This window comes from Dasypus novemcinctus, chromosome 25, assembly GCF_030445035.2.
Source record: "Dasypus novemcinctus isolate mDasNov1 chromosome 25, mDasNov1.1.hap2, whole genome shotgun sequence".
NCBI lineage: Eukaryota > Metazoa > Chordata > Mammalia > Cingulata > Dasypodidae > Dasypus > Dasypus novemcinctus.
Genome location: NC_080697.1, coordinates 61888748 through 61915714, shown reverse-complemented (window position 1 = coordinate 61915714; position 26967 = coordinate 61888748). Strand labels below are relative to the sequence as shown.

Genomic DNA, 26967 nt, shown 5'->3' with positions numbered 1-26967 from the left:
CTAACCACTGGGCCAAAGTCCGTTTCCCACTCTCATCTATAATTTCATCTCTTATATGGACCAGCCCACGAGAACAGAGTGCCCTAGATAGACGAACCATTCCAGTTCTGGAGCCAGGCACAAGTCTCAGCAAAATTAATTAAATAAAATTTCTGTTCGGTCAATATCCTGATTAGCATGAATTATTGCCTCAGAAGCGAATCAATTCTGAGTAAAATGAAACAATTACGTTTCTGGAACTGCAAAGTTTAAGAACAAATTGTGATGACTCCATCAAAGGACTGCCATTCTATGGCAGACCTGCCTTCCCTTCTAAAACTGTAACATAAGTGAAATCAGAGATAATTTAATTTGATTTTCTTATGTTACAGAAAAGACGACTGAGTCTCAAAGAGTCTGACTAGAGGCAACAGTGGGATGAGAAACAGTTATCCTTCTGTCAACCATACTGCTTTACTCTCACCAGGAAATGAAATGTCTGAAGATAAAGTAGGTACTGGAAGGTAGATATGTTCTAGTTAGTGAAAGGGGGTAATGTGAGCCAAGCCCATCATTACAGAAGAAAAGGAGGCTGGCACTCACTGAGCACCTACTCTGTGCCTGCCATTGTTTTAAGTATAATGTATACCCATAATTCTAATTAATCCTTCACAACAACAGCTGCTAATATGATTCCTATTTCGCAAGTGAGGACACTGAGCCTAGAAGAAATAAATTGCCATGGCTACTAAGAAGTACATCGAAAATTCTAACATCAGTCTATGTGACCTCTAGCCCTACTTTTTTCATTTTCTATTATATAGACCTGACAAACTCCTCTATAAATACCCAAGGAGTGTGAGAGCAGAGGATGCGCCACTACAATATGCTTATCTTTTCTTACATGTCTTCTACAGGGCGCTGTCCCCACATTTTAAGCTCTGGGTACTAAATATTGATGCAACAGCTCACCCAGGAATATATTACTCTATAATTTCTTAAGGCTTATTATCCTGTAGTGGTTCATTCCTAATTAAAACTGCAGCTTTCTAATCTTGCACCAAAAAAGTGTAAACCTAATAAAAAAAAATCCTAGAGGCTGGGTTAGTTTCTTAAGCGGAATATCTACTTTGCTTCAAATTTTCCCTTAAAAACCTAAAATTTGAAGTCTGTGAGAAAGTCAGAGATTCAAAAATTATATTGCAAGGGATTCTCTTTTTCATATCCTTCAAAATCCACAGCCTTTTCAAGAAGAGTAAACTGTAATGTCAAAATTAGGAAGAATGACGGCTAAGTTCTAAATAAATCTCAAGGAATAGTGTCGGTTGGGCCAGGAAGTGATAGAGCTGCCAAAAGGCAAGAGTAATGGGTGGTTTTGGCTTTTTTTTTTTTTTTTTAGTATTCACACTATAACTAAATCAAATGCTAACTCAAACTAACTTCAAATGATTTAAGGGAATTTGTTAGGCAACTTTGACAAATTTATTGTTTTGTTTTAGTTGAAGGTCTTATTTGTAACTACTAATTCTAGGCAACTGTATTAATTCTAGCCATTTAATCAAGATCTGCTTTAAGACTGCCTGTAAGGCCTAAGCACAGGTCAAAAACTAGGGACTCAAACCTCAGTGCAGCCTACAGAGGCACTTAAAATTTTTTTTTTTTGACTTGAGTCAATCTTTTCTAAGAAAATCAGGAAAAAAAACATTTAAAATCTCAAAAAAAGGAGGAGGATCTGGCAATGACAGGCGGCTGCAGGGCTGGAGCTGAATGTCGCTGCCCCTTTAGGGGGAGGACGTGCCCGCGAGCCCACTGGTTTCTCCAGGTGACCCTCCCCACCCCTGCAGCAGGCATCTGCGTCCTTGACACTCACCTTAGAAGAAATGGACAAGGAAAATGCAGGAGTTACGGAAGAGAAGAAGAAAGATGAAAGAGGAAAAGGAGGAAGAGGAGGAGGTGAAGAGAGGGAGAGGTAGGAAAGGAGAGGGAGAGAGGGGTGAGGAGGGGGAGAGGAGGAGGAGGAGGAGGAAGAAGAAATAAAGGAAAGGCAGTATGCTATTTGGACCTATGAAACCACTCCCCCAAACAAACAAATGAACGTTCTTAAACTTGATTCCCTCCTGTCGGTGTGAATTCTTTTACTAAGACTTTTGATAAGGTGACCAGTTCAGTTGCAGCACAGCTGAATCAGGATGGGCCTTAATTCCACTATTATTCCTATGAAGTCTTATTCCTTATAGGAATTTCAAGCTTTTTAAAAGGGAGATTTCCTAAGCATCTTATGAAATAATTTTTAGGGCCCCCCTTCCTAGTCCTCTCTTCCTTCAAGTTTTATTCATTCTTCCCCTAAACACATCATGACATTTCTTTTTTGAGTTAGTTACTTTGTTGCATTTTATAAAGAACCGAAGACCAAGGACTTTGCCTGAGTTACAGAAGAACTAGCGAAATAAGGACTTGAAACCTCCTGTGACTTGGGCCAGGATTTGGAAGTCAGGAAATAATGACTTTTGAACACCATTTCTGGTGTGCAAAATTATTTGTGGTGCGATATTATAAAGGCTATAAATGTAAAAGGAGGAAACAGCACGCACAGCCCCATGGGGAAAGAAAGCAGAGTCCAGAGGTTTGCAAGGAGACCAGAAAACCACCGACAGGCACCCCGGCTCCACAGCGTAAAACCCAGGCGTCAGCACCGAGGCCTCACGACCACCGGCTCCATCTGCTGGGTGCTCGCTCGCCTGCTCTTCCCGGTGCCCTCGTCACCCGTTGCCCCCGTCGCCACTATGCCCCGCAAGCCTTGCCTGGGTCCTTCTTCCCACCTGTCCTGCCTGGAAAAGTCCTTTGCTTCCTCCCATCTCCTAAGAAGTGTCTTTCTTGGCTTCCCTAAGCGGAAAGAGCTGTTCTTTCTCCAGCTGCCTACAGCACTGTGGTCGGAGCTTCTGATCATACACACCATGCAGGGGGTCATTCACTTTCTTTTAAAGATTTATTTTATTCATTTCTCTCCCCTTCCCCCCGTTGTCTGCTCTCTGTGTCCATTCGCTGTGTTTCTTCTGTGTCCTCTTGCATCACCCGGCGGCACCAGGAAACTGCATCTCTTTTTTGTTGCGTCTTCTTGCTGCATCAGCGCTCTGTGTGTGTAGCACCACTCCTGGGCAGGCTGCGCTTTTTTCACACAGGGCGGCTCTCCTTGCGGGGCGCACATCCTGCGTGTGGAGTACCCCTATGCAGGGGCACACCTACGTGGCACTGGACTCCTTGTGTGCGGCAGCACTATGTGTGGGCCAGCTCACCACACGGGCCAGGAGGCCCTGGGTTTGAACCCTGGACCCTCCATATGGTAGGCAGATGCTCTATCAGTTGAGCCACGTCTGCTTCCCTCCATTCACTTTCGAACACTTCAGAGGTGAAGCTGGTCACGTCACTAATTTTTAAAATCCCTGTACCTGCGACATAGCCGCCGCTCCACAAATGCTGGCTGACTCGAAAGTGACCCTTTCATAAACCAGGGAACAGAACAGCTGTGCCTCTACCAGCGTTAAGTCTTAAGTGTACAACAAGAACACAAACGAGAGCACTGTCAACAGAAAGCAGCAGGGCTCACCGCTGTACTTCCTTACTCTTCCACAAGGAGGCAGACTGAGCCTTGGGCACTCTCTCAATGAAGTTCACCAGCTCTTCCATGAGAAGCCTGAATTTAAACCGAAAGTGAAGAACATCATAAGAAAGGTTAGAAAACAACAGCCGGAGAAACGCATCCCCGCCCCATCACCTTCCTCTCTGCTGCACACAAACTTGGACACCATTTTACTAACGTCACACAAAAAACCATCTCATGAAGTTCCTTGATTTAATTCACCTTTGAAACAAGCCTGTCGTGTTTCTCAGTCCCCGCTGAAACACTGAAACGTATAAACCTACGGCTTAACACTCATTTAAACATTTCTGCCTTTACGTTTCTAAGAATACAAAAGGGAAAAAAGTTAAAGACTGTAAAGTATCTAATTTTAGTGGCAGGAGGGGTAGGGGTTGCTTATTAAGGAAAATATTAAGTGGCCATTTTATTATAAACTGATCAGTTTTCTTGACATGTGTTTCAGGAATTAGCAAAATTCTATGTGAAAGAATAAGCTAAGCCTTATCCTAAAAGCTTAACTGAATAATAGTCTAATTATAATAATATTGCTTTCAATTGTAGCAAAGGTACCACACTAAAGCAAAATGTTAAGAATAAGGAAAATTGGGGGGTGCAGTTTATGGGAACTCTGTACTTTCTGCAGGATTTTTCTATAAACTTACAACCGCTCTAATTGTCTAATTTCAACAACACTTAACCAAAGGACCTGCGAAAATATAGGCTCTGCAGACCCTAAATTGGATTAATCACGGAATCAGCGGAGGGAATCTAAGAAATGTGTGCTTTCTTGGATCAGCGGTACACATGCTATGGGGATTCAGGGGACAGAGAACTGCTATAGCTCATGATAGCTAGATGATGGCCAAAAAGCTAGAAACTGAACTCTCTCTTTCTTAATCTAGTATAAATAATCTATATTGACTTAAATATTTCCAGAATCAACATAGATATGGCAAGCCATGAATTTAATTTACTCTGTAATGCAGAACAACTTTATTTGATTTCCTTTTATTTATTCACTCCTTCAATATTGAAGGATCAATATTAATTCCAGCATTCTAAGATTTGGGATCTGAGCTCTTTATCATTCTAACTGCAGCTTTCTTTAGAAAGTCTGATGTGACCATCCTCTTGCTTTAACTTTGCCAGACTAGAGTCTAATATTTTTAGCTTATCCCCTCACTGAAAATGACCACCATGTTTTACTTTCCTATATGGTCCCTCCTCTTATCACTTATGTTTTTATGTACGCATCGAGGTAATGTGGTTTGACACACACACACACACAAGATTTTGCTTCGTTTCTCATTAATTTCATCTTGTGGAACATCCGCCCCTAGAATCCAAACCTAGGAGTCTACATTGACTCCTAGATCCTGTATTTTGGGTCCTGATAGTTTCAACTTATACCACACTTGTCGATTTACTTTAATAAAACTTTTTTTTGGGGGTAGTTTTCTTCACATAATTTTTTTCTCACTAAACGATGCTGTGGTTACTTGCAGCAATCAGATGTAATATGAAGGTTTGGTAGGAACAGAGAAAGAGATGACAGCATTCTCAAAGTTGAAGGACGACTTTGTAGTTTTATTCCTAAGAGTCCCAAATTTCAGAAAACAGCAGAGATGACTTACCCATCTAATTATTTATCCCCTGTTTTCTACAAGCTGTCTTCATTTATGATCTGCATTAACCCATAAAAGGGGGGAAATTTTCAAGCAGAGTAATAAAATTTCTTCTTCTTTTCTTAAATATGTTATTTCCTTCCTCCTGAATTTCTCTTCTGTGCATGAATTTCTCCTAAACCTTACCTCTCCTAATTAGTATCTTCTGTACGCAGGAGCTTCTCTGAGAGCTCCTTGTTGCAGTTTACATAAAACAAAAGATTAACAAAGACTACTTGTGGCACTAATCCCTACTGAGCATTTCTTTATCTAGAGAGATGCCTGCTCATGCCTAATCTTTGGGTTGGTTGCTCAGAAGGAAATAAGCACTCTCGGCATACCGCTCTATTCCAGTCACAGTGTAAGAGGCTAGAATCAGGACTCTCACCTGCCAATCTGAACGGTGGGCTCTGTGGCATACACTGTGCCCGAGAAGCCGGTGTGCTCAGTGATGTAGGGCAGTGCCATCATGCAGTGGTAGTTAGAGACGAGGATCACATCGACCGTAGACAGGTCTATCAGCTCCGTCTAAGAGGAAAGCGGAGGGAAAGACACACCCCTGCTCAGGGCACACAGATCAACCTTGTGGGACTGAAACAGGACGCTGTCAGGATTCAGAGAAGTGTTTTTTGTACTACAGAAGAATGGTGACTTCCTGAAACACTTCTAGTCTCTCATTTTAGGATAGTTCCTAATATTTGACATTAAGTGGCAGGACACGATTGCTAAAAATGAGAGTGCAGCCAGTCTACCAGCAGTACCCTGATTTTACTAGAACACAGTTTTTCAGAATTAGACATCTGAGGATAAATGACAACAGTATGTCAGCAGCTGCTGCCAGGTAACTTGAAGCAAAGAGAAGACAGTATAAGCCATAAGGGTGTAAAAGAATGTGATATTACACTGTTACAGATTAATAGGAAGTGGGAAAGAGCCCACAGAAACCAGCTCTTCAAAATTCAAGTGAAAGGAGCGGATGTGGCTCGAGCTGTTGAGCACCCGCCCTCCACATGGGAGGTCTTGGGTTTGGTTCTCAGTGCCTCCTAAAAAAAAACAAACAAGCAAAACAAATGAAAAAATCTACTCAGGGAAGCTGATGTGGCTCAGTATTGAGTGCTGGCTTCCTACATATGAGATCCTGGGTTCAATTTCTGGCCTCAAAAAAAAAAAAAAAAAAGAGTCAAATGTAGAAGGCAACTTTTGACTACAGCTGCTATTCTAGAGCCCCCCTGCCCCAAAGCAGCAGCAGCGTCTTGTGCCATCCCTGTGGCTGGGAACTAGCAGACGGGCCCTTCTGCTTCTGACATGGTCACCGCAAGCAAGGCGTGGCCAGCTGGGCCTTGACCCTCTTAGGGAAGGCCTTCAAGGGCAGGTGGGAGAGAGCCCTCAGAGCAGCAGCTGGAAGCCGAGCCAGCAGCACCTGGGAGGGAAGGCAGGGGCCGAGGAGGCGGCTGCCAGCACGGCCCCTGGTGAAAAGCAAGACGAGGGGTCGCTGCCGTGGCCCCGGAATGCGTCTTGCTTCCCGGGACAGTGCTGCCTCGAGGGTCGATCTCATTTTGGACTTCTCCTTGCCTCAAAGTCGTGAGGCAATAAATTCCTGGAGTTAAGCCAACCCATTGCATGGCATTTGCTTTAGCAATGGGAAAACTTAAACAGGGATACAAAGATATTTGAATTAGTTGCCCTAGATTTAGGTTCCAGGAAGAGTGAGTCTGGCTCTGGTTCTAGGTTACCCGGTCCTGGGGCTCCCGATTCACCTACCAGTCAGCGAGGTGACGGGATAGTCGTCACTTCTTACCTGCTTCTACTGCTCTCTTATTTTCTCCCAATCATACAATGGCCAGGCTCTAAACATAGGGACTCTTCCTAATATGTGTCATAAAATCTGGTTTAAAAACCCTTAGATGACTGAAGAACCCTAAATATATCAATAATGCTTTAGTTGCCAACAAAAAATGAAGTGTGAAATGATAACTGTCTAGGTTAAAAGCTTAGCACTTTATGGACCAAGTCAAGTCATCAGAGCACCCACTCATAATTGTTGCTATAAACTCAAGGTTGCAGTAGTCAGTGCCGTATGTGAGAAACAGAAAATAACTGTAGCACATAGGATTAGGACTCTTTCAACAGATGGGAAATGTCCCACCAATACCCGAAGGAGAAATGAGAATGACAAGAAGATTTTAGCAGCATTGAGGGAACGCTCTCTTCATCACTGCTTACCATTATACCCCAAACCTACTTCCTCATCTGCCCCCTTCCATTACCATGGCCTTCTCTCTGGTGCCTCAAAAAGACACATACACACATTAAAAATAAAGTTCATAGGGATCAAAAAAAGGAGAGAAATGGGAAGGAAGAGAGAAATAAAGGAAATTGCATTTCGAGTTTTCTATTCTTTGACATTGAATTATGGAAGTATTTTCTGCAGGCCTTGTAATCTCTTGGGCACTTAGGAAAAAAGGATGGCAGCTTCTCATTATCTTCTCAGGGGCCCTGGAACGGCCACCGGCCTCTCCATGCTTCAGCTGTCTGATGAGAATACCACAGGGGCCACTTCGGGGATTAAGCCTATCAGCTGAGATTAGTTTCCTTTAAAACTAATGGAAACTAATTTTACTTTCTTTAGAAGCATGAATTTGGCCCCAAACTCTTATAAGTCTCACTATGATGATAATATGCATGTGACAGATACACGATTCAATTCAGAGTTCATGAATTTCAAGCAATACTCAAGATACTTCAAGTCAGCAAGAATATTTATACTTTATTAGCCTTTACTGATAATACGAATCCTCAATTACCCATTGTAAGTAGGACTATAAAAAGTATGGCTAATCTGCACACAGGTATTACAAGGAAAAAAGAAAAGGCTTGAGTAATTTCCTTACCTAGCTCAGAACTATGCTCTCTTAGAAGTGTTAGTGGGATTTATAGAAAGAGCAAGGAGTCCTAAGGAAGAAAAGAGTGACTTAAATGATTTACAAACAATATAAAAGCCCCTAAATGATCATATTTTAACTGTATAACAATGGGCCTAGAATAAGAGCTACATTTCGATTTGAAAACAGCAGGCTAAATCCTTTAGAATTACTTCTTGATTTCATTCTGAGATACCATAGGGATACGTTTAATTTCTACAAGATTGACTTTAATCTTACCTCTGGCAAGCAGAATTCTGGAACAGAATCTACAAATACATGACCCGAGCACTCCTTTAGCTCCTGAAAGAAATAAAAAGGAAAAATATGAGGAGATATACAACAGATAGAACACCCAAGAAATTTAGTCCAAAAACCAAACTTTTCATGGAGAATCACAGACTGTGTTAGAGAGAAGCCAGAAGGCTATTTATAAGGACAGCCAGTTCCCTGTGTAGGCTTGGGGAGACTAAGTATCTTATTTAAGGTAAAAATGTCAGTTGGTAGCCTCGGGACTAGAATATGGTTCTCGATGCCCCCTCAAGAAAGCCACCAAGGACACCTGCTGCTCAGTGTTTATGCGGCCGTACCAACAGCACTGGCGCTGACAGGGGCCAATGGGAAAGGCTTCTGGGATCAGAAGCTCTGGGGACCAGGCCATGGAGGCTGCACTTGAAACAAGCATGTCCAGTGATTCTGTTATGGAATCAGGTTCGGGCCGTGGCCCTAGATAGAACTCAGAGCCTCTTTTTCCTCCTGCCGAGAACTGGAGAGAATGGCCAAATACAGAAGTGGGATTAAACAATCACCACCGCCATGAAAATAACCTTAGCTCTTACAGATAGACAGTTTCCTAGGGAAGTGTTCTTATAAACAAGCAGACCGTCGTGTAAACCCCAGCCCTGCCCACGCCATGCGCAATGCTTCTCTTAGCCTGGCCTCCCTCAGAAGCAGCCCTGAGGAAAGGTCTGAGTGCAAGCAGTTTGCATGGGAAGTGCTGGAAACAGCAGGAGAACGGGAAGGAAGGGGAGGGAAGGTTGTGGGCAACTGGCACTTATTTTCAGGGGAAAACTGAGAAATGGCATAAAACATACACCTCAGAATTATCCTACCAGGGACAAGGGATCTGGGATGTTTATATGTCAATTCCTGTATTTTGTGTAGCTTCAGGGAAACGCTCCCAGGCAAACGATATGGGTGTGTGAACTCTGACCGAGCACAGTGGCGTGGTAAGGCCTGGGAGGAAAGGAGCACGAGCTCCGGCGCCTGCACAAGGCCACGAGTGTTCTTCCCACGCTGACGCTTTCAGCACCAAGTCCACAGAGCACTCTGAGCCATCAAGGTCGATGCCATCTAAGACTGTACAACGAAACCAGCGTCTGAATACTCACTCAATTTTTTTCCTGAAAACAGGATGCTAACTATATGTAACTTTCCTTTTGAATTTTACTATTCTTCACAAGTCTCACATCAGAACCTTGATAGAATATTTCCTTTCCTTGCCTGACACTGTCAACTCTGATTCTTCTCCTTATATGAGTACCATTAACAAGTGACAGGCTCAGTAAAAAAAAAAAAGACACTGAAAATTGCTCTTACTTATAATTTACTTGCCAGCTAAGAACAACTGAGCAAAGATACTTAATAGAATATTCCCAACTTCCTTGGGATGAGGTAGACAGATTGTGTGAACTTTCTAAGCTCTGTCCAGGCTTCCTCCCCGTAACGCCCATCAGGGTGCGTCTCCTCTCCAGGACTCACCCTCCCTGGATAGACAAGCAGATCTGCCACTCCAAACACGGACAGCGTCCCCGCGCTTCGCCCGCCACGCCCCGACGACAGACTCCCACATCCCACGCACACGGCACTCGAAACGGGAGGCTTCCGAGCCTTGCTCGGGAACCAGTACTGCACAGCCACGGGCGCCGGGCGGAAAGCAGGCGCGCAGGTTCCTCAGCGCCGCCTAACTGAACAGCGGAGCTCTGTGCGAAATCTGGTTTCAACTGCATTTGGCTCATACTTTAGTCTGGGGTGCAGTAACAAGAATTAATTCTGTAAAAAAAGAGCACCTCTTAATTTAATAATATCTATTACAAGAGGAAATGCCTATTTAGACGAATCATGTTTAATTTTTATTTTAAGATTTCTCCTCTCTCCCCTCCCCCCGCCCACCCCCTTGTCTGCTCTCTGTGTCTGCTGTGCATTCTTCTGTGTCTGCTTGTCTTCTCTTTAGGCAGCTCTGGCAACCGATCCTGGGAACTTCCGGAGTGGGAGAGAGGTGCTCAATCCCTTGTGCCACCTCAGCTCCCTGGTCTGCTGCATCACTTATTGTCTCTCCTCTGTGTCTCTTTTTCTTGAATCATCTTGCTGTGCCAGCACTCCGCACGGGCCGGCTTGCCTTAACCAGGAGGCCTCAGGAATTGAACCCTGGACATCCCATATGGTAGGCAGGAGCCCAATCGCATGAACCACATTCGCTTCCCCCAGGCACCTGCATTTTAACAACTGCTTCAAGCAATTTTTATGACCTGGCCACCTGGAGGGCCAGGACCTCTGACTGCAGAGCCCCTTGAGAAGCGCCGTTTCCCCCCAGGCCCTTCTGTCTTCTGTCCCCATGTCGACATCCTTCACAGTGCTGGGTGCTCTGAGATGCCACACTGGAGCCGGCCAGGCATCTGGGAGCCAGGCCGCCAAGGAGGGGCCTGGCCGGCCCCGCCTCCTCCCCTGGAGCGCCCACCCGCATGCTGCACTCACCCCCGCTCAGGCCACTGTCCCACATACCCGACGGCGAACGCAGGCCGTGCAGGGGACACAGGGGGCACGGCAGGGCCAGCCTCCTCCCCCGGAGTGCCCACCCGCATGCTGCACTCACCCCCGCTCAGGCCACTGTCCCACATACCCGACGGCGAGCGCAGGCCGTGCAGGGGACACAGGGGGCACGGCAGGGCCAGCCACTGTCGCAGGGCTTCAGCAGAGGGCGGGCCCGGCTCAGACCTCTGGGGGCCAGACCGTGAGGGCCGTCCTTTCCCTGTCGTCTGAAATGAGGCGCCTGAACATCACGGGCCGCCCAGGGCGTGGGGCGTCTACAAGACGGTCTTTTCCCTGCCCCTGCCTGGGCAGCCTCGCTCCCTGGGGGTGGGGCCTGTCTCCGCGGTCTCTCAGCTAACACGCGCTGCCGCTGCCGTCAGCAGGGCTCCTGCGGCTTTTACGCTTGGTCCTCGCAGGCCTGGCGGTCAGGAGACCAGGGTCTGTCACCCCCTGTCCTGTGACTTTGGCTGAGCTCGCCAAACCTCAGTTTGTGCATCTGGAAAACGAGATTAACGACGAAGCCTCCCCTGTCAATTCCAGCCAGGACCAGGTGAGGAGGAGGGGCTGTGGGGAAGACGCAGGCCCACAGCAAAACCTGACGCACGGGAGCCAAGCCAGAGCCCCAGGCCCGGTGGCTGCGCAGCAGGAGCCAGCAGGCGTGACGCGTTTGGACCGCGTCGGGCTGGGGTCTGAGATGCCGCGCCAGCAGCATCCCCCGAGCCTCAGTTTCCCTGTCTGCACTGTGTCGCTCGGGCAAGAACACCGGGGGGGCGGGGTGATAGATAATGTTAAAAATCTTAAAACCCAGGTTTTTTAACTATGAAACCTATAAGCGGAAGAATGCTTTAGAGGATGAGGAAGCAGTGCAGATGGGCTTTACAGAGTTCCAACGTCCTTTACCTCTGAGTTTGAGTATAAAATTTGACTGTAGTTTTAAATTTTTTTTGGGTACTTTCGGTAAGTTAACTAGTGATCTGTGGAAGGAATTACTGTGAAGATAACCCAATGCCAAAAATTTAACAGTCTTGGAAAAAAGAGAAACGTAATTTAAGCCACGTACTTTAGGTCTAGTTAGACAGTGATGAAAGGCACAATAAGACCCCGAATTCTGGAGTCCCAGATGATGTTCTTTCCCCACAACCTGAAGGGCTGCCCATTCAGAACAGGGCTGCAGTAGAGACTCTCAGTCTGGAAGGCCGTCTGCTGAGAACCCACGCTCGCTCCACCCCGCACAGAGCGCGCTTAAAGCCTCACACCCCCCCTCCATCGCCATTTCTGGCCACCGCGACCCAGTCAGATTAGGACTAGCCCTCCCCTCAGCCTGCTGGCCTCTCCTCACCTTCAGCACAAAACCCAAACTTCTTCTAAGACCCTGCTTGATCTGACTCCTGACAAGCAGTTTAAATCAGATACTTAAGGTGTTTTTTTCCAAGCTTTAATCCTTCCTGTCACAGAGTCAGTACAGCCTCAAAATGAGCTGGATTGAACTACTTAACAAAGCATCACCTTTCAAACTCTCGCTGCAATTCTAACAGCCATAGTTTTCTTTCTGTGGTGATAAAATGTACTTGCAGCACAAGTGCGAGCTTTTTATACATGGCCAACTTGGATATGATCCTGATATTCCTTAAAAGGTTCTTAAAAACAGTTATCGCCAAGTACTAAGCATGGATCCTGGGATTTTTAAAGAACAATACTTCTGGGGAAAAAAAAGAGCCCATCAGTCACTTTACTAGAGGGTGGTGGCTCTGAACAAGACAGTTTCTCACTGAGTATCGATATGCTTCAGTTAATCATTACCTTGTCTAAGAAAGCATTTCCATCCTTTAGGGACCAGCTGGGAAGATTAGACAGCCTGGGACTGAAAAACAAAAGATTAAATTATCCTTAATAAATTATAATCCTCATTGATTTCATGATGACTGTATTGTCTCCGCAAAGTTTAAAACAGTTTGAAATTACTAGTAGCAATATCACTGAAAATATTAATAAAAAAGATGAAAATAAACATGTTATGTCAAGCTTAAGAATTATGTGGAAATGAAATATTAAAAGGTCAAATAGTTTAGCAATGAATTGTAAAAATAAATAGAATGCTATGCACAGTAACAAGAGAAAAGAAAGGTGAGACACTGGAGCATTTCAGGTTTTCTGATCACTGCTTCTGACTTCGTTGTGTTGACGCCTGAGAAAAACTCTCAAGAGTGAGCAGAATGAGCGGCATCATGATGTAGACTAGAAAACACGTCAGAGACGCGGTGCTCACAAGAACACCCACCCGCAAAGAGGCCACTATCTGCAAGCCACGGCCACTGAGAATAGAGACCCCTGAACTCTAGTTCCTCCATGCTCTGGAGTCACTGCCTAGGAGTGGATTAGCAGTTATCACTGTGGCCTGAGTTTCCAATCCTGAAACTGAAGTGAGTTTTCCCAAACGTTACGAAATGACACCATAACACCTAATGGAGGAATACCTGAAGGTGATGTTAATTTCATGTTAACACTGACAAAGACTAGATTCAGAAGTCATTCACTTTTGGTAATCTCAGGTTCTTCCTCTGTACTATTAATTGACCACAAGAATTACAATGGAGGCAGAAAATGCAAATAATTCAATAAAGAAAAATAATATGTTGGTAAAAAGAAAAACTTTATTACCAAGGAGACATATCAGGAATACAAGAGGAATGGCAAAAGGATTTCTGAACTTCACTACAAAAATAATATGTGTGAAGTAAAAATTAAGGGCAAAAGAAGAGGTGTGAGACTAAATGGACTCTATAACCCATTCCCCAAAATAATTTTATCAAATTATGACAAAAAGTCAAATATAAACATAAATAATACTTATCAATCTTTATTTAACTTCATTGTTTTAATATCATGAAATACAAGTACAAAACACTGTTCAAGTCTATTTTTTACTACATCAAGATGAAATAATATATACATATTTTAAACCAGACTCTGTATCACTAGTACTAGCCACCATCAATGGGATTTCTTACTAGTCCTATGAGGTTTTAACATGAATAAAAAAGCTTATAACTCCTTTCCACTGAAGATTTACATTTATCTTAATATTCCTATTAAGCTGCTTTGAAGAACTGTTAATGCAAAATTAGCCAACTGTTTTGAGTGAGTACTATTATTTCGCACTGGCTGAGATCTCCCTTATATTGGCATTGCAAAGACACTGCACTTATTTGGGATAAGAAAAAGTATAGCCTCAATAGCCCTTTTACTGATTTGGCAAATTACCATTTCCTGAAAAGTCCAGAATATTATAATAGACAATTATTGGTTACCCAGTTATTCATGAAACCCAATTTCTGTAAGACAAATTCACTTGCAACAGAGGACCATAAAATCCCACATGTACTAAAGAGAATGCAAATATTCAAATTGTCTTTTCTACCTCTAAACTGACTTAACCACATCAAGTGAGAGCAACATCAGCCAATAAAGAAAAAGTGCCCAGCATTTGACTTCAATAGTATACCTCAAAGTAGCTGTTTTAGCTAAAAGTTTTCTTATGGCAGAAAAAAATGACAAAAGCAACATTTAATTTGTTGGGAGATGTGAAAAAAATTTAACCTGCTTATTTCATAAAATATTTTAAACTAATTTTGTTTCTAAAAATAAATAAAGTGGCATTCTTACTGTTAAAAAATTAGAGACATCAACCTGTAAGGATAAACTTTGGGTTATTTAAAATAACATATGTTTCAAAAACTGAACATTTTTAATCGCGAGCATTATACTTTGTTCTTGGTAGAATCATCTTTGTTTCTTCTTTTTACATCCCAATCATAAACCCTGGCCATACTGACTTCAGTGGTAGTAAACTGATCTCGAAGAAAGTCAAGATCTTCCTCAAGAGAATCGAGGTTCTTTGTGGCAGTTGATAAATTCTTTTCCAACAATGCCTGCGCTTCATCAATATCACACTCGAGCGTTACATGAGCACAGACACACTTGATCAGTAGGAGGACTGAAGCTTTGCAGTAGAAGTTACCTGCCAGTTAGAACCTGGTTTCAACGAACCGGTGGATTCTTTTTATTTCTGCATGTATTTCAGAATTTCAAGAGTCTGCTTTATTTCAGGAATCTGACCTTTTAGCCTCCTTTTCCTCTAAGACTGAGTTCCCTAAACTTACACTTCTGACACTGTTCATCCGGCTTCTTTAATACCGTATCTGCTTCCAGGGTGTTTCATGAAGGAATCTACATCCTCCACAAACACAGCTCGGGGAATCCTCGGGTGGAGCTGCCGCCCGTTCCCTGCCGCCACTTCTCCAAAGACACCAGCGTCCTTACCGGCCGCCATTCTGGGTAAGCTTATCAATCTAATGAAGGTTAAAGGCCTGAGTAAAATATATATACATCTAGTTTCAGAAAAATGAGAATTTTGGGGTTAACTTTTAATTCTGACAAAATCCCAAACTTACAGAAGAGTGGTAAAAATAGTACAATGAACTCCTACATACCTTTCTGAAGATTCACCAACTGTTTATATTTTGCCTTTTTAAGAATTTTGAATTCCATATTTGAGAATGAAAATCACTACTGGGAAAATCAAGTTTGGTTGGTGTAAATTATACCTGATAAACATTCATTTTTACTCTGGGAGTTTTCTGCTCTAATTTCTCAGAAAAAAAATCCTATCACTACTCGTTGTTTTAATTCCCATCTCATTTCTTAGTCACTTACATCTTTACTTGTAGATTTCCTACTTAAAAATGTATTTATTGGGAAGTAGAAGTGGCTTAAGTGACAAGGCCTTCGCCTCCCATATGGGAGGAGCTGGGTTGATCCCCGGGCCCTCCTGGTGAAAAAGAAGAAGAGAAAGCGTGCCTGCGCAGTGAGCCGAGTGCATGTATGGTGAGCCAACTGCCCGTGCAGCAAGCTGAGTGCCCATGCAGCGAGCTGAGTGCCCATGCGGTGAGCTGAGTGCCCACGCGGTGAGCTGAGTGCCCATGTGAGTGCCTGCGTGGTGAGCCGAGTGCCCACGTGAGTGCCTGCGTGGTAAACCAGTGCCCGTGCAGTGAACCAGGTGTCTGCATAGCAAGCCAGTGCCCATGTGGCGAGCTGAGTGCCCGGGGGGTGAGCCAGTGCCTGTGCAAGTGAGTTATGCAGCAAGATGATGATGCAACAAAAAAGAGACGAAGGGGAGAGTCAAAGTGAAACACAGCAGAGACCAGGAACTGACAGGGAACCTCTCTCCACATCAGAGGTCCCCAGGATTGAATCCTGGGGCATCCTAGAGGAGAAAGACAAGAGAAGACAAAAAAAGAGAAAAATAGATACCGAAGAGCACACAGTGAATGGACACAGCAAAACACACCAGCAGAGCAGGGGAGGGGGAGAAGAAGAAAAAAATGTATTTATTATCAGATCAGTTAGATACACCAAGCATTCTAATAAAAGTGTAATGTCAAGTCAATGTGGATGATGTTCTCATTTCATGCTTGGTAACTCTCTAAACAAGGTTGTACATACCTAACTTTCCCTTACAAAGAATGTGCATTCTCTGTTTCCCACCAGACACACAAAAATCAACCTTTGAAATACACATGATTGTTTCATTTATTTGTTCTCAAAGAAAACCACTAATCTTTAAAAAAGCAAAAATTTTGGATGGTGGTTTGAACTCTTGACAAACACCCTGTATGTAATACTGAAGCTTCTATTAAACACCCATAGCTATTTTGGATTTGAGAAACTGGGGCCAAATGCTCGAAGGAGCATGACCATGCTATAACAACAGTGCCAAACCAGACGAGCCATAAAAACCTGCCATCAAATGGCAAAGGGATGCTGACTATACAGATGAAAATACACGGTTAACGAGCTCCACCAAATCAATGATAAACCACCAAGAGTTAGTAAACTTTAAACCATTATTACTTTGCTTATATTGATTACAAAATTTGTATAAATTTTCTAATAAGGAGACAGAGGGTCTCTCCACAGAAAGCTATGTTAAAAAAATATGGGAGGTAAAGATATAAGAAAATCGTGATTATAGACAGACACATCTTTGTATCCATTATTTAATAATCATATCTTTTTTCAATATTTTTTATTAGAGAAGTTGTGAACTCATAAATCATACTCTCACACAACACCCCTCAATGCACAACACTGTTGTGGAACATTTGCTACAACTTACGAGACAGTATCATCGGACTACCACCACTAACCACGGTCCCCTGTGCATGCGGGGTACATTCCTTCCATGCTCCCCCACTGTTAAGTCAGCACATCTTTGGCATTGATGCAAGAAGAATATTCCAGTACCGCTGGTAACTACAGTCCAAAGGTTACAGTTATTGTATTTTTCCCATGCTTCTCCACATTCTTACCACCACGCAATAGTGATGTACATTTGTTGTAGTTCATCGAAGGACTTTCTTGTATTTGAATTATTAACCACAATTCCCATCCACCTCTGGGTTCACTGTGTTACTCACTCTCTAGATTATTCTCTAGCTTTCTTTTAATTGGCATTTATACCCCTATACTACCCTTTAACAATCATATCTTAGGGAAAAAAGGCCATATTTCATAGTTAGGAAAAATGTATCTATACGAGACCTAATTTTTTGGAATTATATAATGAAAGGATTTCCATGGTTTGAAACTGAAAACAAACAATTCAGGGTCTTTTAAATGAATCTATCACCTAATAAAATACTGAATGTAGAATGAAGATTATATGTAATTGATTTTTTCTTTATAATTTTCATATTTTCAAGTTTCTACTTTAAAATGAATTACTTTTATAATCAGAAAATGATAAAAAAAGTCACAACTACATTGATTCATTCAAATAATATTTATCAAAAGCTTACTCTGAGCAGAGTATGCAAAGTGCTGGGACGTGACAGTAAATAAACCATCCCTGCCTTTTAGGAGTTTGCAGTCTGGGACAGGGAGACTTTAAACAGCAAATTACAACAGAATAAAGTAGGGGCTACGATGGGGCAAGCAGAAGGAATTATAGATTCACATGGGAAGGGCACTTGCGACAGGCGAGACAGGAGAGCAGGAGCTAGAGATGGAAGACAAGGAGGTCTTTCCAAAAAGAGGGGGCAGGTCACATCTGGTGCAGCCCTGCTGGGAACGCTTCCCTCAACTGCTTCTGAGTCACTGTTTATGCATCATGCACATGGCCAGGGGCCGTGATAAGACTAAGCAAAACCCACTTGTCTTTGCTAGGAGGAAGGGAAGATAGACAAACAAATAATCACACAGGAAAACCGATATAAGACAGTTAAAGATGGCAACACAGTCCTGGGCACAGCACCACAACGGCCCATGACAAGGGGCTAGCCTGGGCATAGCATCATGACGGCCCGTGACGGGGGGCCAGCCCGGACGCAGCACCACGACGGCCCGTGACGGGGAGCCAGCCTGGGCAGCACCATGATGGCCCCTGATGAGTGGCCAGCCCGGGCACAGCACCACGACAGCCAGCCTGGGCGCAGCACCACGACGGCCCGTGACGGGGGGCCAGCCTGGGCAGCACCATGATGGCCCCTGATGAGTGGCCAGCCCGGGCACAGCACCACGACGGCCCCTGAAGGGGGCCAGCCTGGGCACAGCACCACGACGGCCCGTGACGGGGGGCCAGCCTGGGCAGCACCATGACGCCCCGTGACGGGAGGCCAGCCTGGGCACAGCACCACGACGGCCCCTGATGGGGGGCCAGCCTGGGCACAGCACCAGGACGGCCCGTGACGGGGGGGGCCAGCCTGGGCACAGCACCAGGACGGCCCGTGACGGGGGGCCAGCCTGGGCACAGCACCACGACGGCCCCTGATGGGGGGCCGGCCAGCCTGGGCACAGCACCAGGACGGCCCCTGATGGGGGGCCAGCCTGGGCACAGCACCAGGACGGCCTGTGACGGGGGGCCAGCCTGGGCAGCACCAGGACGGCCCGTGACGGGGGCCAGCCTGGGCACAGCACCACGACGGCCCGACAAGGGGCCAGCCTGGGCACAGCACCATAGCACCTTCCAGTCACTTCTTCCTGCTGTTCCTGGCATTCTTTGCAAGGACGTCTTACATAAAGGGTATTCAAATAAAACTTCAAGAAGAGTCCCAAAGGCTGCCACCTTCCTGTAACCCAACCAGACTGCCCCTTCTGTGTGTCTTGCACAGAAACTGTGAAGCCACAAATGAGTCTGAGGGACAGCCTCCTGTGAGCAGGCTCGGGAGAGTGCCAGTGGGGTAGGACGGGAGGAGCCTTCCAGGCCAGGGAACGGGAGACGCGCTGAGGCGGTGGGCAGCACGATTTCTTGAAGACTCTGAAAGCAAGAGGCAGGGAACGAAGAAAATACTGAAGGGGCAGGTATAAAGCTAATTCACCAAAATGAGAGTGTGGGATTTATTCTAAGAGCAATGAAAAACCACTGAAAGGTTTTAAACAGGTGAGACACTAGATTTGCAATTCAAAAAGATGATTCTGGGAAAACTGACATCATATGCCTTCTGATATTACATAAAATAGTTTATGTGAATTCCAGCCTAATCATGAGGAAATATAAAACTAACCCAAATAACTGGCCTGTACTCTTAAAAACGTCAAGGTCATAAAAGGCAGACTGAGAAACTCTTCCAGATTAAAGGAGACTAAAGATATGACAACTAAATGTAATGTGTGACCTGGGTTGGACCCTAGACCAGAAGTCATTAAATGATTAAAAAATCATTTTTTGTTATAATAAAGGGTATTATATGGTGGCAACTGACAAAGTATGAATAGGGTATGCAATTGAGATCTTGGTAAAGTATCATTGTAAAATTCCTGGTTTTGTAATTAGACTGTAGTTATGTAAATGAATGTCCTTATCTTAGGAAGAGTACACTTGTGTATTTAGGGGTTAAGGAGCATCGTGTCTGCGTCTTACCTGCAAATGGTTCAGAAAAAAATTATATTCATATACACAAAGAGAAAATGATAAAGCAAATGAGGTGAAAAATTTTTTCTTTTTTTAAAAAGATTTATTTAACCCCCCCTTCCCCCTGCACCCTGCTGTTTTTGCTGTGTTCACTTGCTGTAAGATCTTCTGTACCTATTTCTCTTTTTTGTCTCCTCTTCTCATCGTTCTCCTCTAGGATTCAGAGGGACTCATCCTGGGCACCTCTGATGTGGAGAGAGGTTCCCTGTCAATTGCACCACCTCAGCTCCTGGTCTCTGCTGCGCTTCACCTTGACTCTCCCCCGTCTCTCTTTTGTTGTATCATCATCTTGCTGTGTGACTCACTTGTGCGTCACTGGCTCACCATGCAGGCACTCGGCTTGCTGTGTGAGCACTTGGCTTACCATGTGGGCACTGGCTCACTGTGCAGGCACACTTCCTCTTCTTTTTCACCAAGAGGCCCCAGGGATTGAACCTGGGTCCTCCCATATGGTAGGCGGAGGCCTTTTCACTTGAGCCACATTTGCTTCCCAAGAGGTGAAATGTTAACAATTGGTAAAGCTAACTAGGAGTTGTTTGTATCAGCCTTGTGAATTTTCTGTAAATCTGAAGTTAATCCAAAATTAAAAGTTTCATAAAAAGATGACTCAGGATTCTGAAAGGGGCAAGATCAGATTGGGGAAACCAGTTAGGAGATTTTTTTGAACTTTATATTTTGAAATAACTTCAAACTTATAGTAAAGTTTCAAAAACTAATACAAAAATAACATAAAGAACTCCAACACACCCCCTTACCCAGATTCAGAATTGCTGACTTTCAGCAGTTTGCCACATTTGTTATATCATTCTCCCTATTTTCTAAACATTTAGAGTAGGTTGCAAACATCATGCTCTTCTAACACTTAACACTTCCATGTTCATTTCCTAAGAAAAAAACCACTTATGTAACAACCTTAAGTACAGCTATCAAGTTCACGAAATTTAACACTGATATAAAGCATACAGTCCATGTTCCATTTTTTCCAGTTGTTCCAATAACATCTTTCGGGGCATCCTCTCAGGCAGGAGACTTCTGCAGCAGTGCCTGTAACGGGCGGTAGTGACTACAGCCAAGCTAAAGAGAAGCGCCTGGTTCTCGGGCTCCACAGAGGGCACGAGGCAAGGCCTGGGGATAGACCAGAAGCGGGAGTGCAGCAGGGCACAGCGAGGCTAGCCCCTGGGTTTCTGGCTTTCTAACCAGCTGCCGTTCACTAGGATAGAGGACCGGGGCGCCTCCTCTTCTGGACCAAGTGGGAGCTGCGGTGCCTGAGGCAGGTGTGAGGAGACACCGGGGAGGCCTCCTGCACCTGTGAACACGCAGCTCAGAGCAGGAGAAACACCAGCTAGTGATGACGACGGGCTCCTGAGGCCAGGTGTGCTTGTTAATCTCCCTGGTTAGAGACTAGGAAGGCCAAGCGCTGGACAGTGAAGAACCCCGGATGTGCCGGCCAGTGAGAGGAAGACAGAATCTACAGCGGGTAAGAAAGGAGGAGCTGGAGAAGGGGAAGCCCCCGAATGCGTTTCGGTGGCAGCCAGTGGTGCTGAAGGATCAGGTGAGATGAGGACTGGCAGACGGGTGCTCGCCGCGCTTAGCGACACGGACGCTACCTGCGACCTTCGTGAGGGCTGCTCTGTTCTATGTCTGGGCAGAGTATATTTAGAGAGGGTTTAGGAATGCTGAAGGGGAAAATGAGGTTGGGAGAAACTTTTAAAAAATTTTAAGTTAGAAGTGTCTGAGCATCTTAAATAGAAGGTCTGAGTAAAGAAGGAAAGGTTCAAAATAATGGAAAGATTATAATTACTAGTGATAGAACTCAAGAAGGCAAGAAGGGATGGAATCCGGAGTAAGGTAAGAGGATTCTTTTATATGACAAGTTTTATTAAGCAGCTACTACATGCCAAGAATTGTTCTAAGACCTGGGAATATAGCAGAGAACAAAATCCTTGCCCTTGTCAACTTACTTTCTGTGAAGAAGACAAGAGACTACCTACATTTGTATATCAATATATGAATTTTGTAGTAATACATACTTGTTATTAAGATAGTATTAGTGTTATAAATATTACCTTAATGTATTATATAGAATTATATAATACACTTAATATAGTATATATATTTAAATGTGATAAAGGGGAGATTTGAAGTATATGTTACTAGAATAAATATTTTTTAAAAACATGCCAAAAAACCCCACATAGGACTGTACAACACAAACAGCGAACCCTAATGTAAACCATGAACTACAGGTAATAGTACAATTATAAAATGTTCCTTCATCGACTGTAACAAATGTACCACACAAATGCAAGGTGTTAAACATAAGGTGGTACAGGAAACACTTTAATGTATGATTTTTCTATACACCTACAAGTTCTCATTTAAAAAATGAGGTAATGGTAAGTGCTATGAAGAAAAATAAAGTGGGACAAGGGGGCAGAGAGGGACAGAGAGGGACAGAAGTCCTTGCTGAGCGGGTGCTCCTGGGACAGAGACTTCTGAGCAGGAGGCAAGATGGAGAAACAATCCTAGAAGCAGAAGCAGCAAGGCCTTGAGGCACTTAGTTTTAGAGATAGAAAGGTGCTCATGTGGACGCTGAGGAAGAAACAAGAAAAGGAATAATTAGAAATGAGACAGGAGGGCCTCGAGATGAGCCGCTGGCGTTCAGTCTGAGGGTCCTGGGAAGCGCAAGGAGTGCCGAGAAGGGGAGTGACCTGAAGTTGCTACAGGCCAAAGGGATCCTCTGCTGGAGAACCGACTGCAGAAAGGGGAGCGGCACCGAGGCAGGCAGGGGGCCAGGGTCTCAGGGCGTGGGGGCTCCGGGGCGGTGGTAGAGAGGTGTGTCCGGAGCAGGAGGGTCTGCTGAAGGACCGGGTGCGGGGTGTAAGGGAGAGCAGCCCAAGGCCACCCCCAAAGTGTCCAGTCTGAGCAAGAGGAACTTGCTGCGGGGAACCAGGGCGGGTGCATCTCTCACCAACACAGCTGCCCTCCGAGAGTAGAACAGCGACAAAGGGGCGAGAGTGGAAGTGGAGTTCAGTGCTGAGCCAGGGCTGTGAGAACAGCATTAGCGTGTAAAGAACAGAACGAACAGGAAGGGAAAAATATGCAGCTGGGATTGTCTAGAAAGTCCTAGAAAATCCATGCCCCCACAGAGCGGGTGAGATTCCTTTTGCATGTCCTCATAGAACCTTGGGTTTTACTTTTCACAAGTATACCAGTTATGTTATCACAAGTATAATTAAATTTTCAACTCTGTAATGTCTTTCTCCTTCGATAAGATTGTAAGTTCCATGAGGGAAGGAAGTTGTCCTGTTCATGTCTGTAGCCCCTGGCCCCAGCACAGTGTAGATTTTTAATAAACACCACATGAACAAATGTTTTAATCTTTTTGGGGAAACAGACAGCAATGTCAGGCTATTTCAGTAAGAAATAACCCTTAGTGATTTTTGTCAAGCAATGTATATATTATGCCTACAGTACCTGCAATTGTAAATATTATTTTTACTCTTTTGGATATTATCTGTAGAATAGTAAATGTACTTCTAAGTGCTGGGCGTAATTTTAACTGAATTCTACCAGTTTTGCATAACATGTAATCTGGAATTATCTCTGACCTTATCCCCATCACCTTATTGTTTCCCTTATCTCTGAAAAATCAATGGCTGATAATGAATGGATAAATAAAATGTGGTATATACATACGATGGAATGCAATGCTGCAGTAAGAAGAAACGAAATTGGGACACATATGATAACATGGATGAATCTCAACAACATTATACTAAGTGAAGTAAGCCAGACACAAAAGGACAATTATTGCACGGTCTCATTAAGATGAACTAAACATGAAGAATAAACGCATGGAGTTAAAACCTAGAGTACAGGTTATTAGGAGATAAGAGGAGGGCCAAGAAGACTGCTGAAGCTTAATAAATGTAGAAGTTTTAATTAACTTGACTGTAAAAGTGTGGAAACGGATAGAGTTGATGCTAACACATTATAGTGAGTAGCAACTGGTTTATAAATGCGACTGTAGCTGGCAAGGGTAGTCTAGGGATATAAAAGTCAACTGAAAGAAAGCTGGAGAATGATCTATAGGCTGAATGACACAGTGAACCCAGAGGCGGTTGATGGTGTTCTTCTGTGAACGAGTGTGGACGCACGTCACTACTGCAGGGTGGTGGGAACGTGGAGAAGCACGGGGGAAATACACTGCTGTGACTTATGGACTGTGGTTAACAGCACTTCTGTAATATTCTTGCATCAATGCCAAAGCTGTACTGTGTTGATGATGGGGGAATATGGAAAAAATGTGCCAAATGTATGCCACGGACCATGGTTGGTGCTAATAGCCTGGTGATATTATCTCATAATTTGTAATCAATATTGCACCACAGTAGGATATGTTGGTGAAGGGGTGCTGTATGGGAATTCTACACGTGTGCATGATTGTTTTGCAAGTTCACAACCTCTATAATAAAAATATATTTAAAATAATAAAAGTGTAGTTTGGGGGGAAAACAAACCAAATGTAAGATATGGACTATAGTTAGTAGTAATGTTTTGACAGTGCTTTTGCGTAGTTTGTAACAAGTGTTTCACAACAATGCAAGGTGTTGGTGGTGGGGTGATACATGAGACCCCTGTGCTTGTTTATTTTGTAAATTCATTGTTTATGTATGTTCAAAAATGATATACTTCAATAAAATAATTTTGAAAAAAAAATCAATGTAATTTTCCTAGATGATTCACAGGATTAGTGTTATTGTTATAAACAATCATTGCACATAGTGATGTCTTGAGAAGTGACTGAAATATATTAGATGGCCAATAGCTTGCAATGCTTTTAAGCTCTTCAATCTATTTTAGGTAGCTTTCTACATCCTCTCTTGTATGGACTACAACTTTTTTTTAAAGATTTATTTTTTATTTATTTCTCTCCCCTTCCCCCCCACCCCGGTTGTCTGTTCTCTGTGTCTATTTGCTGCATCTTCTTTGTCTGCTTCTGTTGTTATGAGCGGCATGGGAATCTGTGTTTCTTTCTGTTGTGTCATCTTGCTGTGTCAGCTCTCCGTGTGTGCGGCGCCATTCCTGGGCAGGCTGCACTTTCTTTCACACCGGGCAGCTTCCTTACTGGGCGCACTTCTTGCACGTGGGGCTCCCCTACATGGGGAACACCCCTGCGTGGCAGGGCACTCCTTGCACGCATCAGCACTGCACATGGGCCAGCTCCACATGGGTCAAGGAGGCCCGGGGTTTGAACCGCGGACCTCCCATGTGGTAGACGGACGTCCTAACCACTGGGCCAAGTCTGCCGCCTGGACTATCACTTTTTGCCACTAAAAGTTAACCACTTCTCTTATAAATTGTTGCTTCTAAAAGCAGCAAGCTGGGAAACCAATTTCTTAAGGGGATGTTTTAGAAAGAGTAAACAGTGACTGAAGGCCTGAATAATATATCTGCTTTAAGATGTGGACTTTGCCTGCATATACGATTCTATGCTACCTAAAGCTGACCAGTATGAAAATAATCCAGAGATACCTATCAAAAAGAAATGTCAGACTCTATGATGTCAAGTCCCTGAAAAAGCAATTAAATGACTCTAAAATTCAATTCTTGGGCTTATCAGTTGACCATTTATCAGCTCTTATATGAATTAGCAAGAGAGATGAAATATACATGACTTTACTTGCACTAAGCAGCTGCAAGAACATTTTATAGAAGCTCAGAATAAATTATAATAAAGAAGTCAATCAATAAATCAATAGAACACTTTCCATCAACCCAGCCAAAGGAAATTATTTTGATAAAGAACATTTTAAAGAGAACAAAGTAAACTTCAGATAACACATAAAGTACTAGTAATTTTTATACTAACGAGCACCATATTCAGCAAATTAAAGCTCAGTTTGTTTTGGGATGTGTCAGCACATACCTTTGAACAAGTGGCAAAGGAAGGAAATTGAGAGTAGAAGTCATGTCGAGTCCACAGTCCAACATAATGGTAGTCGATTTGAATTTCAGCACATTGCATGGTAAGGTTGGATGCCCCGACAGGCAATACTGGGAAAAAAAATAACTTTTATCAATAATTACTTAGAGATAAAACCTAAAAAGTAAAGTAAATTAAGTAAAACTGATCATTTTCTCTCACAAGAATAGCTAACTTTCTATGACTTTCTCTTTTTACTGCTATGGGTACCACTTCCCCTAGTAGTACAAAATTAAAAAAAACCAACCCCAGATCATATCCAACATTTCATAAAGTACCTTCCTTAATGACATCTCAGGGAAAGCACAGTTTTGGAGGGGTCACAGTTGTTCAAGCTAGGTAATCTGCTCTACTCTCACACGATTCCTCCAAATTTCCACTATCCCATCTGAACCTAAGTACTGCTAAAAGCTGGATCCTCAAATTATATTCTAAGTTTGTGTTTTTCCTCCTACAAATAGGTCAAGTGCTTTCCTCAAAGAGGAAACAGTTGGGAAGCTTAATTAACAAACACCAGTGAAGGTTTATGGCTCGGTCTTATTAGAAGAGATGACTCAAAGGGACAAGTGACTTCTGTGATACTAAGCAGGAGTGTGGGACAACTCCCTCTGAGCAATCAAAAGTCTCTTGCCGCTGACAGCAGAGCTCAGAAGTCAAAGAGGCACAAGTCACACTAGTGCATTAAAAGGAGAGGAATGAGGCAAGATAATACACTGATCTGAGACATCTCTCACGTCCTCCTCAATGTAGCGGTGATGACAGAGAGGACAGAGTGAAAATTACTCATATGGCAGGTACCCTGTCACCTTGAACAATTCCACTGCTGCTCTGAAGAAAAGAAATGAAAGAGGAGGGAAGACCTCTCTCCCACTTTATTATTCAGTAGAGGCCTCCCTTGAACAGCATATATGAATAATGAATAACTTTATTATTCAGTAGAGGCCTCCCTTGAACAGCAAAGCCCAGAAAATGGAGGTCCATGTTCTTAATCCCTCGGCAAG

The 26967-nt window shown here is 43.7% G+C and overlaps 1 protein-coding gene and 1 pseudogene across 1 annotated transcript in view; both read right to left on the bottom strand.

The window, feature by feature from the left end:
- INTS9 (integrator complex subunit 9) overlaps positions 1-26967 on the bottom strand; it is a 118582-nt gene that overhangs the window by 59709 nt on the left and 31906 nt on the right. The window contains exons 2-6 of the mRNA XM_004476091.4: positions 25910-26037; positions 12810-12870; positions 8442-8504; positions 5669-5808; positions 3584-3670 (exon numbers count right to left, since the gene is read on the bottom strand). Of these exons, the coding sequence (XP_004476148.1) occupies positions 3584-3670; positions 5669-5808; positions 8442-8504; positions 12810-12870; positions 25910-26037 (479 nt within the window). The remainder of the gene's footprint in view (positions 1-3583; positions 3671-5668; positions 5809-8441; positions 8505-12809; positions 12871-25909; positions 26038-26967) is intronic.
- Positions 14043-15342, bottom strand: LOC101445451 (prefoldin subunit 3-like; annotated as a pseudogene).